At 37.0% G+C, this 20,867-nt stretch overlaps 1 protein-coding gene across 1 annotated transcript in view; it reads left to right on the top strand.

Annotated features, from left to right (window-relative positions):
- Positions 1–20,867, top strand: part of mRpL44 (mitochondrial ribosomal protein L44) — an 89,071-nt gene that overhangs the window by 28,048 nt on the left and 40,156 nt on the right. Inside the window, exons 3-4 of the mRNA XM_090387003.1 lie at positions 11,362–11,549; positions 17,110–17,185. Coding sequence (XP_090243129.1) covers positions 11,362–11,549; positions 17,110–17,185 — 264 coding nt within the window. The remainder of the gene's footprint in view (positions 1–11,361; positions 11,550–17,109; positions 17,186–20,867) is intronic.

Genomic DNA, 20,867 nt, shown 5'->3' with positions numbered 1-20,867 from the left:
AGAAGCATCCAGTTTTTACATTTATTTTTTTTTTTTTTGTCCGATGCTGTATAAGCATGCGTCATTGTCACTAGTATTACTAATACAGTGGATCTTCGCTTAAAGATATTAATCCATTCCAGAGACACCATCATATCGTGAAAATTAAGGAAAGACAGATGTAGAATAGATGTGCAGAAATTTGCCTTTAACCAGCTTTTGCAGTGCCTTGCCCTCTTCTCCCATTGGCTCGAATAAATATCACTAGGGGTAAAACTTTTTTAATGTATAGAGAGATAATAATAATAAAAGTTGTTTGAAGAGAAAAATCTGTGCTTTTTTTTTTTTTTTTGTGTATTCTTAAATATAGACAACTATTTACTTTGGTTTTTGAAAATTCAAGAGGTAACAAACATATGAATCAATCACTCTCTCTCTCTCTCTCTCTCTCTCTCTCTCTCTCTCTCTCTCTCTCTCTCTCTCTCTCTCTCTCTCTCTCTTCCCCCTCCCCACTTCCTTCCCGCCCATTGCAGCTTGTTGTGGAGGCAACAAGCTGCAATGGGGAAGGGGAAGTTTTTTTTTCAAATTCAAGTGTTTCGTGACATGCCAATTTTTTTAAAAAATTTTAATTGGAAGTAAATGATAGTATCTTATATACAGCAGACTCTCAGTTTACCAGGATCAGTTTAACCGGGACATTTCAAGACTCCAAATAAAAAAATAAAAAAATAAAAACCAACCAGAAATCATAAAATTCAAGTAATAACTAGAATAGGTATAAAAAGATGTTTTGCAAGTCATAAATAAGTGACAAGCAGGGCGTTATAAAGTCGTCATTGGGAGATTATTATCTTGCAACCCCACTGTCGTCACACCTGACGCTAAAAAAAAAAAAAAAAAAAAGAGAGAGAGAGAGAGAACAAATGTTTAGTTTGTCTTACTGCATTGCTTCGATTGTTGTGTTTCGTCGCACCGCAAAGTGAAAAATTTTGTTTCGTTATTTATGTCAGTTGCAACAAAAATATTTTTTGTTTAGAAATCGCGAAAATGATGGGTAAATGCAAACCATTATAATGTTGGTGACCAACCCATGTGCAAAATTGCAAAAAATAAAGGGAAGATATTGGATTTAAAATTGACATCGAAAAAAATAAAGGGAAGCATCGTATTAGACATGCGAGTAGTGCGTGGTAAGTTTTTTATCCATCACCATATTTTTTACATAGGTTGCTGAACATTTTTGGATATCCTGTAGTAAGTCCCCGACTTACGTTAATGTTTTTCATTCAATTTTTTTTTAATTTTTTAGGATTGTAAAATTTAAAAAAGGATAATAATAATAAGCAATCAATAATGATGATCACGGCATGTACAAATTCCACAAGCGGGATATGGAGTAACAAGCTTAAAAGCAGGAGTGAAGAGAAGATTCTTAAAGGTTTTTTTTTTTAATATGACTGAGATTTCAATGAAGGGGACACACATTTCACCATAATAATGTAAAATTTCACAGAATTCCAGCTATCAGTATTATCGCAAATGCAATATAATTGAGTTTACTACCAGTTTATAATTAGATGCACTAACAAAAAAAGCTCAATAACCTGGAAAGTGCAAATTGTTTTATGGCAGTGACGTCCAGAAATATGCTTTAGTAAAATCGTGTGGGGTGATATTTTTTTTTTTTTTTATGTAAACCCCAAACACGAGAGATATTAGAACCTATAGTACTTAGTACTGTGCTTGGATTGGAGGTTGAAAAGGCGAAAGAAGATATTTGTTGACATTGGACTTGAACTTCTGTAGACTGTAATTTTCGGGAAATACATATGAAGGAAGGTTGCTCCAGAACACAGCAATAAACGAGGAAGATGAAAAGTTGGTTCTGTGGGTTTCGAGTTGGACAGTAAATGGATGTTGGCTGGTGGTGGCACACGTTCGGACTGTTTTGAAAGAGAGAGCGGGAATTATAGAAGCCAATTCAGAAGAACAGTGCCCATGGAAGAATCTGTAGAAGAGGCATGCAGCAGAAACAGTACATCTATGAGACAGTGAATGGAGAGACTTTGTTAAAGATGAATCATTAATTAACCTAACTGCCCTCTTCTGAATGGAATCAAGAAGCCTGAGAGAGGTTTTGGAGGCACCATCCCAGATGTGGGAACAATATTCCATGGCAGGGTGGATTTGTGATTTATACAAAGTGAGCAGCTGTTTGGAAGAAAAGTAACACCGAGAGCGAAAGAGAAAACCAAGTTTTTTAGATGCAGAGGAAGAAATATTTGTAATGTGCTTGTGCCAAGAGAGATTAGAAGTCAGGGTAATCTCCAAAAGAAATATATCATTTTGCCTAGAAATCGGAGTGTCACTAAAGATAAGCATAGGAGCAGAAGAATCCTTTTTGTGTGATATAAGACAAGACTGAGTTTTAGAAGGGTTGAAATCAACTAAGCTGTCTTTGCCCCACTGGAGAATTACCTGAAGATCGGTATTTAAGGAATTGGTAGCAGATTTTCGAGAAGTTGAAGCTGATTGAGCAGGACAAGGTTTCTCAAAATGGAAAGTGGAATGCAATGTGCTATGCTATCATCGGCAAAACTATGGATAGGATTTCCAGTCAATGGAAGAAGGTCATTAATATACAAGAGGAAAAGAGTGGGGGAAAGAACTGAAACTTGGGGGACACCGGCATTAGTGGAGAAGTTAGAAGACAGAGAGCCATCTACCATCACCCTCAGTGAGCGATCAGAGAGAAAACTGGATAACCAATTACAAAAAACAGTTGGCAAACTATAAGATGGAAGCTTGTTTAGAAGACCTTTATGCCAAACACGATCGAAAGCCTTTGAGATGTCAAGAGCAACTACTTGTGTTTCACCGAACCTTTCCATTGAATTAGTCCATAAATGGGTAACATAAGCCAGAATATCACCAGTGGATCGACACTGACGGAATCCATACTGGCGATCGTTGATCAGACAGAAGGTTTCTAGGTAGTTTAAGAGTTGGCGGTTAATTGATTTCTCCATTACTTTAGAAAGAGTAGAAGTAATTGCAATGGGACGATAATTGGATGGGAGGGATTTCTCACCTTTTTTAGGAACTGGCTGGATATCAGCAAATTTCCAAGCAGAAGGAAAAACACCTTTGGAATAAGAAAGTGAAAAAAGGCGGCAAAGAATAGGAGTAAGTTCAGGAGCACAGGTTTTGAGAACAAGTGGAGAAATACCATCAGGACCTGGAGCTTTCTTAGCATCAAGATTCGTCAAAATCCTTCTGACATCCTTTTGACGGTAGACCACAGAGGGCATTGAATGGAGCGTGTTGGGAATGGTGGGAGGTGTTTTACCAAGATCATTAATACATGAGCCGGAAGAAAAATATGATGCTAGCAGGTCAGCTTTATCCTTGGCTGAAGTGACAACAGAACCATGTGGTTTGGACAGAGGTGGGAGCAGAGATGGGCAAAAGTTGCGACCAATAGCTTTGGCAAGAGACCAAAATGCTCGACTACCATTAGGGCAAGAAGCAAGTTATCTACTCTTAGCCTGTTCAAACTGTAGTTTGGACTGATTAATAACTGCTGCACAATTGTTGCGAGCTGTGGTGTAGGCAGAAAATGAAACTGAAGAATTAGAAACAAGCCAATTACGATATGCAACATTCTTTTCTAGAACAGCCTTAGCATATTTATTGGAAAACCAAGGTTTAGATAAAGGGCAAGATTTTAAAGTGGAGTGTGTGATAAAGGATTCCATTCCTGCAAGAATAATTTCCCTTATACGATCTGAGCAAACTTTGACATCAGAAGTTTTGAAACAGTAATCCAACCAAGGAAGAGAAGAAAAGAAGTCTCGCAGGTCATCCCATTTTGCATTCTTTTAATGCCAAAGAACACGAGGTTGGGAATAGCCATGAGATAAAGGTTCCATTGGAGAAGAGACAATCACAAAGCTGTGATCTGAGGTGCCTAAAGGACCTCTCACTTCGACCGTGTACTTAGAAGGGCTGTTTGTGAGAAAAAGATCAAGCTGTATGATTGGAATTGTTCGGTATTCTTGTAGGTAAAGAACAATCTGTGCAGGGTCATTAGTAATTACAAAAGCCTCAGCATCTCGACCAGCTGGGTCAGTGTGACTAGAAAACGGAAGCCAGCTGGAGTTGTGAACATTAAAATCACCAAGGAAAATTACCTCACTGTTAGGAAAGTTGGACTGGAGAAAGTCAAGTTGCAAAGAGAGGAAGTCAAAGAGCTCCAAGTGATTAGTGGAGTTGGGAGAACGGTAGAGACAACAGATGAATTTGACACAACGAGGTAGAGAGATTTTAAACCAGAGAAGATAAAAGAGAGGAGATTCCAAATTGCCAAGTCTCTCATAGGGAATATCAGAGTGGACATATGCACAAGTACCACCTTTGAGGTGAAAGGAATCATACAGCGAATAATTTGGGCATCTGAGGTGAGCAGTAGTTGAATCATCTGATAACTGAGATTCTGTCAAAAAAAGTACATGGGGTTTGGCAGACTGCAAGTGGAAATGGACATCGTTGAGATTAGAATTGAGACTACGTATATTTGTGAAATGAATTAGGAAGTGCTTGGGAGGTTTAGATCTTTTCGCAGATAAGCTTGCTCCATTAGTTTGACAATTGATAACAGTTGGTAATGATGTTACCAACAGCAAATTCAAAATGGGAAGCATTCAAAGAACTTATCTTGGAAGCTACTAGGCTTTACATACCAACTAACAAATATTGTTCAAGGTTTAGGCCAAAATGGATGTCAGATGAACTAATGAGGCATATGGCAGAGAAGAAAAATGCATGGGATACTTACAAATTAACACATGACACAGAAGCCTATGATAGATACAAGTTGATATGCAACCAAGTTACAAAGGAGGTTAGGCAGGCGAAGGCAGATTACGAGAAATCCTTGGCAAGGGATGCAAAGAAAAACAGTAAAGAGTTCTTTACTTATGTAAACTCTAGAAGGAAGGGGATGAATCAGATTGGTCCACTTGATATTGATGGGTCAACTGTTGATGATCCTGCTCAGGTAGCTAACAAACTAAATGAATATTTTGCATTGACATTCACACATGAGGAGTTATTCAGCAAGGGGAATGCCAGAGGTGCATTCAACTCTAGCAGTAAGCTACAGAATCTTGAAATAACTGGGAGTAAAGTGGAGGAGAAACTGTTGAAGATAAACACAAGAAAGGCACCCGGGGTGGATGGGATCTATCCAGTTATATTAAAGGAGGCAGCAAAGGAAGTAAGCAAACCCTTAGCCATAATTATGAGAGCTTCCTTGGACTCAGGGGTGGTACCCATAGACTGGAAATGTGCAAATGTGACCCCAATTCACAAAGGAGGATCAAAGGCTGACACAAGTAATTATAGACCTGTGAGCTTAACTTCTGTTCCAGAAAAATTAATGGAGGCACTGGTTAAAGAAGCACTGCAGGATCATTTAGACAAGACTTCAGTTATAGCTCAGACACAGCATGGTTTTGTTAAGGGGAAGTCTTGCCTGACCAACTTGATTGGATACTATGATGCAGTCACAAAAGAACTGGATGCAGGGAATAACTTTGATATTATATACTTGGATCTTAGAAAGGCTTTTGATACTGTTGCACATGGAAGACTGCTACACAAATTGGAGCAGTGTGACATTGGAGGCAAATTGCTGCTATGGGTGGTTGAGGGGGAGAAGACAGAGAGTGGTAATCAATGGACACTGCTCATCGTGGACTAATGTTATTAGTGGAGTCCCTCAGGGCTCAGTGTTGGGTCCATTATTGTTTTCTGTATTTATAAATGATATTGATGATGGTATATCAAGCTTAATGTCCAAGTTTGCAGACGATACAAAGGTTGGCAGGGTTGTCAAGGACACTACTGACACTATGCTGCTGCAACAGGATCTGGAAAGGTTGAGCAGATGGGCTGAGAGGTGGCAAATGAAGTTTAACATTGACAAATGTAAAGTACTACCCATGGGAAACAGCAACCTCAGAGCAACGTATCAACTCTGTGGTACTACACTGACAGTGGTAGAGAATGAAAGGGACTTGGGGGTGGTTGTGCAGGCAGATATGAAGTTCTCTGAGCAGTGCAGAAGGGCTGCAAGAGTAGCTCATTTTGTATTGTCAATGATATACAGGAATTTTTCCAGCAGGGATAAGGAGGTGATTATTCCATTGTATAAGGCAATGGTCAGGCCACACCTAGAGTACTGTATACAGGTCTGGAGGCCTCATATCAAGAAGGATGTAGAGCTGCTGGAACGAGTACAGAGAAGGGCAACAAGATTAGTGAATGGAACAAAGGGGTGCTCTTACGAAGAAAGGCTTAAGATTTGCAAATTACAGTGTCTGGAGACTAGGCACCAGCGAGGTGAACTGATAGAGGTGTATAAAGCCTTGAATGGTTTAAGCATGCTCAATGCTGATGGGATTCTTCCTCTATTTAGGCTATCAACTTCCACGACAAGGGATGGGAGTCTGTTCCACCAACCAACCACCCTCTGGCTAAAGGCAAATTTCCTCACGTCTATCCTACATCTGTCTTTCTTCAATTTGAATTTATGCCCTCTCTGGTGATTATTCTGAGCAAGAGGAAGAATCCCATCAGCCTTGAATGGTTTGAGCATGCTCAAACCATTCAAGGCTTTATACACCTCTATCAGATCACCTCGCTGGTGCCTAGTCTCCAGGCACTGTAATTTGCAAAATTTAAGCCTTCCTTCGTAAGAGCACCCCTTTGTTCCATTCACTAATCTTGTTGCCCTTCTCTGTACTCGTTCCAGCAGCTCTACATCCTTCTTGAAATGAGGCCTTGTATACAGTACTCTAGGTGTGCCCTGACCATTGCCTTATACGAGGGAATAATCACCCCCTTATCCCTGATAGAAAAATTCCTATATATCATTGACAATACACCATGAGCTACTCTTGCAGCCTGTCTGCACTGCTCAGAGAACTTCATATCTGCCTGCACAACCACCCCCAGGTCCCTTTCGTTCTCTACCACTGTCAGTGTAGTACCACAGAGTTGATATGTTGCTCTGGGGTTGCTGTTTCCCATATGTAGTACTTTACATTTGTCAATGTTAAACTTCATTTGCCACCTCTCAGGCCATCTGCTCAACATTTCCAGATCCTGTTGCAGCAGCAGCATAGTGTCAATAGTGTCCTTGACAACCCTGCCAACCTTCGTATCGTCTGCAAACTTGGACATTAAGCTTGATATACCATCATCAATATCATTTATAAATACAGAAAACAATAATGGACCCAATACTGAACCCTGAGGGACTCCATTAATAACATTAGTCCACGATGAGCAGTGTCCGTTGATTACCACTCTCTGTCTTCTCCCCTCAACCATCCCTTTATCCATAACAGCAATTTGCCTCCAATGCCACACTGCTCCAATTTGTGCAGCAGTCTTCCATGTGCAACAGTATCAAAAGCCTTTCTACAATAGGTTCGGTCTGGTGTACTAACTAGCGGCCAGCCTGCGAACACCGGTTTAGAGCTGTACCCTCGAAATGTAAGGAATGTTGGATCTCGCCACAATGTTCGTCATAACCTCAAAGGTCATCAATCATATTGCATGATGGAAGAGGTAGGGAAGGGTTGAACGGAACTTAGCTCTAGAGACTTAAAAAAAAAAAAAAAAAAAATGGGTTCCACCACTTCAAGCCTCCAATAAGCGAAGTGGTGGTATTGCACTGGTTGATGAGTCATCTACCACATAGTACTGCCTGGTAACATAGAGGGGCAGCATTCCTCCATGTGGTATGGGTGCCACACCTCGACCCCTGCTTACGTTGGTTCACATTTGGGTGGTCACCCACCATGTACTTGTGTATGGAGGTTATACCCAGGATTACTAACAGTCCCATCCATTGGGAAGGTGCAAGCAGAGGATTTAGCTGCCACAGACCATCCAGACTTTGCCAAAATTGGGTCCACTTGACTTGAGTGTCACCTGAATATCAGTTCCATCACCGTTTTAGACTGTTCTTACTAGTTAGCAAGTACAGCTTGTCTGGCATATCTGAGAGAATGTCTGTGACAACCTTAAGGATAATAGTGAGTTTTCGCCTTAACTCTGTTAAGTTCTTTAGAGAAAATTTCAGTTTGACCGTTGGTGCCGACTAAGAGTGACAGCTGTACTAGTAAATCTATCAAGAAAAAAAAAAAAAGGAAAGTGATCGATTTGGATCAAAAAATTAAAATAAGGATGTTTGAAAATGGTCGAACATGAACAAGTATTGTGCGGAATTCAGATTTGTTAGTGTCAACAGTGAACACAATAATAAAGGAGAAAGACAGAATATGAGAAGCGGTGAAGTAATCGGCACCAACAAAGTCAACTATGTTGGTGCCGACTGATATGTATTTCATCCAAGGCTATGAAATACATATCAGTTTTTACTGTACAGTTTTGTCCTTTAATGTTTTCTTTTCTTATGTACCACTCAAGCAACTTCACCGCTGTCTCCAGATAAAGTTTTTAATTGAACTAATTAAAAATATATAACTATTTTTCTATATATATAACTAATATATAAAAAATATATAACTATTTTTCTTCATTCTTCTGAGTATATTATGTGGTTTTTGTAATTTTTCCATATCACTGATATAGGAGCAATGTTCTTTTTGGTCATTCCCGAGTTACGTAAAACTTGACTTATGTAAGAATCATCCTGAAAGAGGCCTCTGAGGTCGGGAAAATTCATGTCTAGAGAATAAATTTTTACTGTAACTAAAGTTTTTTACAAATAATATCAAAAATAAAATCAAAAACAAATTATTTACAATAAACTAATGGTTGTATATTACAGTATGCTAAAAGCTGTAATAAAAATCATTTACTATAAAATATGCTAAAATATAAAAATTAAAAGCGCTAAAAACCGTTAAAAAATCTAAAGCTTTCGAGAGCGTCAGCTCCCTTCTCCGATGCGCCTAATTAATCCCTAAACAAACACTTTGAGCAACTATATGGTATAAATTATATTGTTACAGTAGTAAAATTATAGACTGATGTAATGTTTAATCTATAATTGATAGCATTAATCTCATCAGATATACATTTTAACCCCCTACTTTTACCACTCTTCCTTTCACTACCATTCCATTATTTCAAAATAGATTATATATATATATATATATATATATATATTTATTATTATTTTTTTAAACTATTTATACATAATTATAAATTGACCTTCAATTTATAAGCAGAAATATATGTGGATGTGCACATTTAAAATTCCGCACATTTAGTGGATTTTTGAACTGGAAAACGGAGGAGATTAACAGGTTCGTGTTTTAAATTTATCCCTATAACATTTTTTTTTGTTTTCTTTTGAAAATAAAAAGCATAAAAACACACAGCATCTTTTAGATATTTAATTTTTTATTAAAAGCCAAAAAATTACATATAATAAGCATTACCATCCATTGAGAAAAGATGAAATATTGGTATACTCCAATCAGAATTAAAAAAACCCATACATTTTTTCCTGATATTAAAAATAAAGTTGTCACCTGTCAGGTGTAGTGTCACTGGTTTTGTTATAGCGATTTTTCTTCCAGAAACTTAAAAGCTGCATGCCATGTCTCTGAATAGATCACCAAAAATCTATTATAAGATTATAAAAAAAAAGTGATCTGCAAGCACAAAAATTAATTTTAAATTGGATAACGGTACTCATTCACATGATTAATGGTGCCATGAAAAGTCGTACAACTACTCAAGAGTAAATGGTCATGTAGAGTACTTTTTTCCCTTGACCCTGAATTTATAAGCAAAAATTGTGATTGCATATGAATATATAGTTACAATACCCACAAATCACTTTTTTTTCCCAAGTAAAGATAGTCATTAATACCGTAGTCATTAATACCGTAATTAAAATCATATTCATAGTGACAGTAGTTTTTTTTTTACTTACTATCAGTTTTTCACACCCAACCTTTAGAAACTTAGTTGTTACAAATAGATATTTCTCATTGCTTTATTTTTATATGATCAACAATAAAACTATCTAATTTGTATTGCAAAAATAAAATATATTCATAATAGCAGCAATTATATAAATAAGCTTGCCTTTCATATCACAAGTGATTGTATGGTGTTATGAAGCTTATAAATTCAGCCACATATGAATTTGTCATAATTTTTTACCCTTCATAGCTAGTAATGCTATAAGCACTTTAAAAAATATAACAACACCATTCGATTTTTCTTTTTTAAACTTAAATGGTTTCATGGGGAAATTGTTATAAACCAAATATGTATTTCTTGTGGAAATGCTTTTTCATGATCACACATACACTATATACACAATAATGAAAATGCTGTAGCAATATATTATTTTCAAAACTTTGTACTTAGCAAAATAATTATAATAAATGTTTGGCCCTTGTATATAAAATAAGTAACTTTTTACTAAATTCAGGAGGCTTTGAGGCAAAATCAATATTCTTCAGAAAATCTTTCGTGATTTCCTCTATCAGTTTCAACTAGATACAATGCACTATTGTAAAATAATAATTTTCTCATAGACATATAGAAGACGTATATTTCTCATAGACATATAGAAGGCGTATATTTCTCATAGACATATAGAAGACGTATATTTCTCATAGACATATAGATCATACTCAAGATGAGGTAACGGAAAATCAAACCTTATCTTTAAATCAAACAAAAAATTTAAACTTTGAGACAAGAGGATTAGATGACACCGTAATCTGTTTATGATATTATCTTCTTTGAAAAATCAAATGACCACTAGAAATCATATAACATCATTAAATCCTTTGGCTTTGGATACTGTCAGCTAAAGTTCATAGTGTCACTGAATGGTAGTCCATATTTTGGCAAGATTATACACAAGTTTTTTTACTAGAAAAGTTTTTTATTAGTGAAGTGAACCATGATTCACCCCAGTAATAAAAATTATATATAAACTTTAAAAGCATCCTCCTGGAGTGAACCATGATTACATCGTTCACTCCAGATGGATGCTCTTAACCAGGAGGGATTATATGATGAAGGTTTTGTTGAATTATTCTAGATATTAGGGACTGCAACAATTATGGGGAAGATTTTTTTTGCAGCATGGCTTTCCCTAGTTGCTAGAAGGAATTTGTTTAGTAAAGATGGAATTCACTTGAACTGAGGAGATACACAGGTTTTTGCTAATTTCATAGGTTTGGGGAACTACTAAACTCTTAAAAGTTTATAATTTAAGGCTCACTTGCAATTGAGCTCAATGACAACTGCATGTTTTATTATTTTAGACAATAATTTAATTCTCTGTGATGTTTTTTCTCTCTCTCTTGCTAGGAACTATTCATGTGAGTTATTTGCTTTTAGTAAACGACTCAATGAAGAATTCAATGAGGAAACCTTAAGGAGGGCCTTCACTCACAAATCATATATTGATCAGGAAGAAGCCAGGCGTAAGGAACTTGGTGTTTCACTTCAAGATGTGCCATTACCACTTATGGATAATTCTGATCTTACAACTTCTGGTATATATATTTTTTAAATTCTTGTGTATTTGATTTTTTTTTTTTGTACAGTCATTTTACACACTTACCCATCTGCTATAATTTTTTGTAATGGTAACCCTAAACACAAAAGGTTAGTGTAACCTAAAGTGCTCTAAGTACTATGCATGAGTTGAAGTTTGGAAGACAGGAGATAATTCTTGATGTTGAACTTGAATTTCAGCAGACTGTAATTTTCGGGAAACACATGTGAATGCAGGTTGGTCAAGAGAACATGAACTGTAAATGTCCTTTATTGAGGTCGAGAGAGAGAGAGAGAGAGAATTCATGCCAACACCAAGTCAGCAAATGGGAAATGAAGCTTTGAAAAGCCAGTTCAGAGAGAGAGAGTGTGTGCCTCCCTTAGGGGAGGCATCATCTCACTTGAATTTTTCAAGTTTCAATTCTTGTTTTGTCAGCATTGGCAAGGATTTAACATGTAGAAGTAAAAATGTTTTTGTACCTGTAATTATATCCAGATGTGCCAGGAGGGATTATAATGAAGGTTTTGTTGATATTAGGGACTGTAAAGATTATGGGGAAAAATTTTTGCAGCATGGCCTGCCTTAGTTGCTAGAAGGAATTTGTCTAGTAAAGATGGAATTCACTTGAACTGAGGAGATGCACGGATTTTTGCTAATTTCGTAGTTTTGGAGAACTACTAATAGGGAAGAGCCATCAGAAAGATACAGATTAGTGGAATGGCCCAAAATTCTTTCATTATTCTGAACTCTCCAGCTCATTTATACAGTAACCAAATAGAACAAGTGAGTTGGAACTGACTGCAAGCCTTTGGGATAACAGAAAAATAATGGGAAATTACTAAAGCTTTGTTCAGAAAACATTATTAAATGCTATTAAAATTTTATTAAAAGCTAATCAAATATCCATTTGGAAAATTCCTTAGGAAAACACTCTCATAAGTAATTAAACAGGATGTGGTAAGGATGCAAAGAACATAAAAATACAGTCTCTTACATGTTTGTAAGAATTATAATGCTAGGATTATAATTAATAAATCTGATGAATTTGAAAAACTGATTTAATCAAATGCAGACATAACAGATATCAGAAACATAGTTCCATTCTGATATTGAATTCTGATTCTGGTGGTGGATATTTGAAAAGTTGGAAATGTTTGTGCAGAGCAAGTTTTCTGATGGTAGAATGTGGTATGTTATCATTGGTAAAACTATGAACAAGATTTCCTGTCAGTGGAAAAAGGTTTAACTTATAGGAGGAAAAGTGTGGGAGGAAAGAACAGAACTTGGAAGAACACAAGCATTAGTTGAGAAGTTAGAAGACCGAGAATAATCTAACCTTACCTGCAGTAAGTAGTTGGTGAGAAAACTGACTAGACAGTTGCAAAGGAACAGAAGGCAAACCATAAGATGAAAGTTTGTTTAGAAAACTGTCATGCCAGACACAATCAAAAGCCTTAACATCAAGAGCAACTGCTTGAGCCTCCCTAGACTTTTCAGTTGGCCAGAGATGAGTAATGTAAGTCAAGATATTACTGGCAGACTGAAACTGATGGAAGGTTTCAAGACAGTGTAAGAGAGGCAGTAGATGGATTAACTGGAAGTGGGGGGGAATAGTGACATTTTCTGGAATTGGCTGTATATGAGCAGATGCAGATGAAAAAATTAACAGTGGAATCAGAGATTGTAAAAAGGTGACACAAAACAGATATAAGTTGTAGAGCACAAGTTTTGAAAAGAGAAATGCTATTAGGACCATGAGACTTCTTGAAATCAAGATTATGCAGGATTATACTAATGCCTTTCTGTTAGAAAGCTAAGGGAGACATTGAATGGAATATTAGCATTAGCATTAGTAGAGGCATATGATGCAAGAAAGCAAGCTTATTCAGCATCAGCCAAAAAAAAAAAAAAACACACCACTCCCATTTCACCCCTCCATTCGTTCAAAATACCTGTCCAGTTGAGCCTTAAATTTGTTTAGGCTATCAACTTCAACAACAAATGATGGAAGTCGGTTCCACCAACCAACCACCCGCTGGCCAAAGGCAAATTTCCGCACATCTATCCGACATCCGTCCTTCCTCAATTTGAATTTATGCCCTCTGAGGTGATTATTCTGAGCAAGAGGAAGAATCCCATTGGCATTGAGCATGCTCAAACCATTCAAAGCCTTATACACCTCTATCAGATCACCTTGCCGGTGCCTAGTCTCCAGACTCTGTAATTTGCAAAACTTAAGCCTTTCTTCATAAGAGCAACCCTTTGTTCCATTCACTAATCTTGTTGCCCTTCTCTGTACCCGTTCCAGCAGCTCTACATCCTTCTTGAAATGAGGCTTCCAGACCTGTATACAGTACTCAAGATGTGGCCTTACCATAATCACCTCCTTATCCCTGCTAGAAAAATTCCTGTATATCATTGACAAGACACCATGAGCTACTCTTGCATCTCGTCTGCACTGCTCAGAGAACTTCCTATCTGCCTGCACAATTACCCCCAGGTCCTTTTCATTCTCCACCACTGTCAGTGTAGTACCGCAGAGTTGATACGTTGCTCTGGGGTTACTGTTTCCCATATGTAGGTACTTTACATTTGTCAATGTTAAACTTCATTTGCCACCTCTCAGCCCATCTGTTCAACCTTCCCAGATCCTGTTGCAGCAGCATAGCATCAGTAGTGTCCTTAACAACCCTGCCAACCTTTGTATCATCTGCCAACTGGGACATTAAACTTGATATACCATCATCAATATCATTCATAAACACCGAAAACAACAACCGACCCAACACTGAACCCTGAGGAACTCCACTAATAACATTAGTCCATGTTGAGCAGTGTCCATTGATTAATACTCTCTGTCTTCTGCCACTCAACCATCCCCTTATCCATAGCAGCAATTTGCCTCCAATGCCACACTGCTCCAATTTGTGCAGCAGTCTTCCATGTGCAACAGTATCAAAAGCCTTTCTAAGATCCAAATATATAATATCAAAGTTATTCCCTGCATCCAGTTCTTTTGTGACTACATCATAGTATCCAATCAAATTGGTCAGGCAAGACCTGCCCTTAACAAAACCATGCTGCGTCTGAGCTATAACTGAATTCTTGTTTAGATGATCCTGCAGTGCTTCTTTAACCAGTGCCTCCATTAATTTTCCTGGAACAGAAGTTACAGGTCTATAATTACTTGTGTCAGCCTTTGATCCTCCTTTGTGAATTGGGGTTACATTTGCACATCTCCAGTCTATGGGTACCTCCCATGAGTCCAAAGAAGCTCTCATAATTATGGCTAGGGGTTTGCTTACTTCCTTTGCTGCCTCCTTAAATATAACTGGATAGATCCCATCCACCCCAGGTGCCTTTTTTATGTTTATCCTCAACAATCTCTCCTCCACTTTCCTCTCAGTTATTACAAAATCATCTAGCTCTCTACCAATGTCTACTTTACCTACGTCAGTCTCCTTCCTGAATAACTCCTCATGCGTGAAGTAGATGCAAAATACTCGTTTAGATTGTTAGCCACCTGAGCAGGGTCCTCAACTGTTGAACCATCAATATCCAGTGGACCAATCTGATTCATCCCTTTCCTTCTTGAGTTTAAATAGGTAAAGAACTCTTTTCTGTTTTTCTTTGCATCCTTTGCCAAAGATTTTTCGTAGTCTGCCTTTGCCTGCCTAGTCTCCTTTGTGACTTGGTTACAGACCAACTTATATCTATCATAGGCTTCCATGTCGCCCATTAATTTGTATGTATTCCATGCATTTTTCTTCTCTGCCACATGTCTCATTAGTTCATCTCAAAACCATTTAGGCCTAAACCTTGAACAATATTTCTTAGTTGGTATGTAAAGCCTGGTAACTTCCAAGATTAGTTCCTTGAATGCTTCCCATTTTGAGTTTGCTGTTGGTAACATCATCAGTTGGTCCCACTGTACAGAATTTAAATACTGTCTCAGACCATCATAGTCGCCTTTACGAAAACAAAAACCCTTCCCTTTACCTCTGATGGTAGTTACCTCCTTGAATAAATCCCACTTCACCACACTGTGATCACTGCCACCTAGTGGTTCATTTATCTGCAGATTCTTAATGCATGAAGAATCACTACTGATAATCAGATCAAGAGTATTGCTCCCTCTTGTTGCCTCACGAACATGCTGATGTAGAAAACAATCATCCAATAAATCCACAAAAGCCTGGCTAGTGTGTGAGTTGACCAACCCACAAATTCCAGTCAATATCTGGGAAATTAAAATCCCCCATTATAAGACTCTCTGATTTACTGGCCCACTCCATTTCCCTGTACAATATCTTATTATACTCATCAGAGTCATTAGGCCTATAGCACACTCCTACTCTCAATTTTGATTTCCCTATGTTTATGTCACACCAAACTGACTCGACACTGCCCTGTCCATTGATGTCGACTGGCTTCACTTCCTTGGATTTTATGTTTCTTAACTAATAGCATAATTAATGGCAATACCATAATATGATTGGTATTAGATCATTGATGTAAGAATTAGAGGAAAAGTAAGATGCTAATAAGTCAGTTTTTTCTTTAGACAATGATATATAATAGAACTATCAAGATTTAACAGAGATGGAAATATGGATGGACTATACTTTTACCATCCAGAGCTTTGCTGAACAGAAAAGTTTGGCTGCCATTTGGACAAGAAACAAGCCTGCTTTTATCCAGATGGTAATAGTCTTCTGGCTTAATGCCAGTTACAATACTTTATCACCATTCAAAGGAAACACTTCATTTTGTTGTTAATCATGATGGTCTCACAATGTTGAACTTCCACCTTCCTTTAAAACTTGTTCTACTCTTCCAACATTTGCATCTTTTACATCAGTGCTCAATTGGCCACTTCTTTGTTAGACCTTCATTGTAAATGAAGCTTTGAATTCGCCCTTAAAATGTTTCCCTTAAATACTGCCAGTCTTTTAAAATCGTTGTTTTTTTCGTTTTCTGACATCATCTGTTGACCAGTTTTCCCCAGTTTATTGTTATTCTTTCTTGAACAATAATAGAAATTTCTGCTTTGATTGAAATAGTGAGTAGTACTTCACAGAAGAATTCATTGCACAACAGTGATACAAGATATGAAGAGGATTGTATATCAAGTAAGCAGTGATTACTATGTCACACTGAGCAGTCAGAATCCATCATAACTAGTATATTTCGAGCCCGTCACCACCAAATACGAAGGATGCGGAAAGGTCAGGGAATGACCACCGCATATTCCCGGAGCAATATGGCCTTAGTTGCTAATGCTCCTAAAAACCAAATAACAACAACATAACTAGTATTGCCACTCCACACTTTTAAAGTTGCTCTCCTATAATGTAAGTTTCTGTCACATTTACTCCTCTGCACTTTCCATTTACTTTGCTAAAGTATATATTAAAAGAATTATACTGTCTTTATTTTGCATATGTTATTTTTGCACTTATGCACCATTATTTTCAGAATTTTGAAAATAAGATTTCACATTACCATAGATGAAATACTATATAAAAATGGTTTCTTTATTTTTCTTATCTTTTCAGGAATGCAAGTAATTACAGATTATATCAGGACTTTTCTACGGCATTCATATCCACTCATGCCTGAGGAAGGAATCTGGTAACTATTCTTAGCAGTAAAAAGGGCAACACTAGCTTCCTGTATAAAATTACTTTTAAACATTATTTTTTTGCATTACTTCCTAGATTTTTAATGGGTTACCAAATGGGCAGACACTAACTTTAATAATGCAGATGCCTCACCTTGCACAAACATTTTAAATTTGCTTTTCCTCTTCCCCTCCAGAAAAGTTCTGGAAATGTTTGTGTAAGTGTTCCCAACTTAAAAACAGTATTGTGAAAATTTTCTGCAGTGGGCAGGCACACAGTGTGATTATTGACAGGGATGAATAAACTCAGATTTAATTTTGAAAACTAATTCTCCAAAAGGGTGATAAACTTATTATTAGTAAGGCATGCATGAAGATTCTTCACTGTGCTTCTTTGCACCAAACCAGAGTAATTGGCATAGGTTGTGCTTATGGTTAGGTTGCACCTTGAATATAGGTCTTGACAGCTTCATTTTAAGAAAGATGTGGGTCTGCTGGAATGGCTGCAGAGAAGAGCAATAAGGTTAGTCAAGGACACAAAAAGGTGCACTCTTACCATAAAAGACTTAGTTCTGCAAATTGCAGCATCTAGAAACTAGGTGTGTGTGTGTGTGTGTGTGTGTGTGTGTGTGTGTGTGTGTGTGTGTGTGTGTGTGTGTGTGTGTGTGTGTGTGTGTGTGTGTGTAGACCTGATTAAAGTATTTAAGGCCTTAAATGGATTGAGTAAATTAAATGTGGGTTGCATCCAAATTCTTGCTTGTGCAAAACATATAAGAAGACATAAGTTTAAAAAGGGTGGTTATAGGATAGATGTACAAAAATTTCCTTTTAGCCAGAGAGTGATTGATTGTTGAAACAAACTTCTACTTGGTCTTGTGGAGGTGGGTAGTTTGAATAAATTTAAGGAAGAATTAGACAAATTATTAGAGTGCATGGGCAGATGAGGTAGGCGTTTCTTTTTTTTTTTTTTTTGGCTAATGCTGTATAGACTTGCTTCCTTGCATAATTTTCTGCTACTAATATTAATACAATAGAACATCGGTTATCCAGAATAATTTGACAGGCTGACTTTTTTTTATTAACGGTAGTACAGTAAGCTCCGGTTATAGTGATCATGTTTACAAATTGAATTTTGATTATAATAAGTGAAAGATCAAGTTTACTACCGTTTATAACAGATTATACAAACAAAAAGTGCAATAAACCAAAAACTGCAAATTGTTTTATGGTTGTGACCTCTAGAATTCTATGTGACCTTCAGAAATGCGCTTTAGAAAAATATCACAGAGACTACTGGATTTTCTCGGAAACCATGAGCGAATTTCAGATTAGTTTAGCACCAGATTTGGTAAGAATAATATTGGCCCAAAACTGTGTGATTTATTATTTTTCTCAATTTATTATGGTAAAATGTGAACGAAAAGAAAATTCGTAGTTTTAACATTGCAACAAAAAACGGAAATTATTAACAGAATTAGAAAAGGTGAAAATTTAGGTAATCTCTTCAGAGTTTAATGTGGGAAGTACAACAATTTATGACATCAAGGAAAATTCCAATGCTATAACAGAATTTGTGTTGATTATGGATAGTGAAGGAGAATCTAGCAGGAAAAAGACGATGTCGAAACCTGAAAATGCCACTTGAGAGAGAGTGCATTCAATTTATTTTTTTGTTTTCTTCAGAGCAAAGTTTAGGTGAACCAGTGTCTGGCCCAATGTTGTGTGTAACAGCATTGGATTTTAATCGAAAATTAATAAGTAATGAAAATTTTAAGGTAAGCATGGGTTAGCTGAAAAACTTTAAAATGAGACACGGCATTCCGTGAACTAGATATTCAAGGTGAGAAAATTTCTGCAGATGAATCGGCAGTGGTGCCCTTTGAAAAGTAAGTTTGCTTCAGTTATATCAAATTACAAGAAAGAATGTTGATGTTGATAATGTTGATGAGACGGGCTTATTATGGATAGCATTACCGAGGAAAAGCCTAGCCACTAAAAAATGCCTGCACCAAGTTTTAAGATGAGAAAAGAACGAGTTACAATTGCTATAAGTACAAATGCTACTGGGACGCACAGACTGTCCATGTTCATTATCGGTAACTCGAAAAAACCAAGAGCATTTAAAAATCTTTTTAATTTTCCTGTTTTGTATAAAAATAATAAAAATTCCTGGATGGATGTTTCTGTTTTCCAAGATTGGTTTATATATTTTTTTATTTAATTAATCTTATTTAATTTAATCATAAGGTAAGATTAATTAAATCAATTAATCTTATAGGAAAAATTATCCGGAAAATATTCCGGTTTGATTATCCAGAAAATTTGACTATCTGAAAGAGGTCTGGCATCAATTATTCACTCTACTGTACTTATTATAAAAAGTTATTGAGTACCTTTGATTAAATCTAAAAGAATTGTGTCAGCTGAAAAATGAAAGTGCTTGCTAGCACACATTATTTATTATTATTTTTTTAATGAAAACTCCAAAAACAAGAGGTCTTAGAACCACTAGTACTTAGTACTGTGCATGGGTTGGAGGTTGAGAAGATGAAAAAAGATAATTGTTGGCATTACACTTGAATTTCTGTAGACTGTAATTTTCAGGAAATATGCGCGAAGGAAGGTTGTTCCAGAAAACGGCAGTTGAATGAATAAACAAAGAAGATGAAAAGTTGATTCTGTGAGTTTGAAGTTGGACAGTAAATGGATGTTGGCTGGTGGTGGCACATGTTCAGACTGTTTTGAAAGAGAGAGAGCAGGAATTATAGAAGCCAATTCAGAAGAACAGTGCCCATAGAAGTATCTGTAGAAAAGGCATGCAGCAGAAACAGTATGTCTATGAGACAGCGAGTAGAGAGACTCTGTGTGAGAGAGAGAGAGAGAGAGAGAGGGGTCATTAATTAACCTAACTGCCCTCTTCTGAATGGAATCTAGAAGCCTGAGAGAGGTTTTGGGGCACTGCCCCAGATGTGAGAACAATATTCCTCCATGGTAGGGCAGATTTGTACAGAATGAACAGCTGTTTAGAAGAAAAGTAACGCCGCGAGCGAAAGAAACCAAGTTTTTTAGATGCAGAGGAAGCAATGTTTGTAATGTGCATGTGCCAAGAGAGATTAGAAGTCATGGTAATCCCCAAAAGAGATATATCATTTTGCCTAGAAATTGGAGTGTCACCAAAGATAAGCATAAGAGTAGAAGAATCCTTTTTCTACTAAAATTAAAATTAAAATTACAGTTGCTCAGAGTGAAACGGATACAAAATATAGATTGTAACAGGTTTAATGGGAAATATACATATATTGGATTAGATACATAAAGCTTTCGGTTATCTAGTTAACCTTCTTCAGTTGATATGAAATGACAGTTGGAACGGAGGCGTGTACTGCCAATCTGGTACGTGAAGCGCTTGGCTAATTGTTTGAGGTTGAAGCCTGTGGTTGTGATGCATGTGGACGTGGCCAGCGCTTGTCAATGGACAGGATTGTTGCCTCAGTGATAGGGTGGACTTGACAACCACTGTTCCTGTTCACTGAGGTATTGGAGCATTTGATGTTTAACGATTCCAACCAGGTGCGGCACAGATAATGGCGGGACTACATGCATCACAACCACTGGCTTCAACCTCAAACAATTAGCCACACGCTTCACCTACCAGATTGGCAGTACACGCCTCCATTCTAACTGTCATTTCAT

Source organism: Mastigoproctus giganteus, chromosome 13, assembly GCF_048544385.1.
Source record: "Mastigoproctus giganteus isolate SK-2022 chromosome 13, ASM4854438v1, whole genome shotgun sequence".
NCBI classification, from domain to species: Eukaryota; Metazoa; Arthropoda; class Arachnida; order Uropygi; family Thelyphonidae; genus Mastigoproctus; species Mastigoproctus giganteus.
This window is presented reverse-complemented; position numbering and strand designations above follow the sequence as displayed.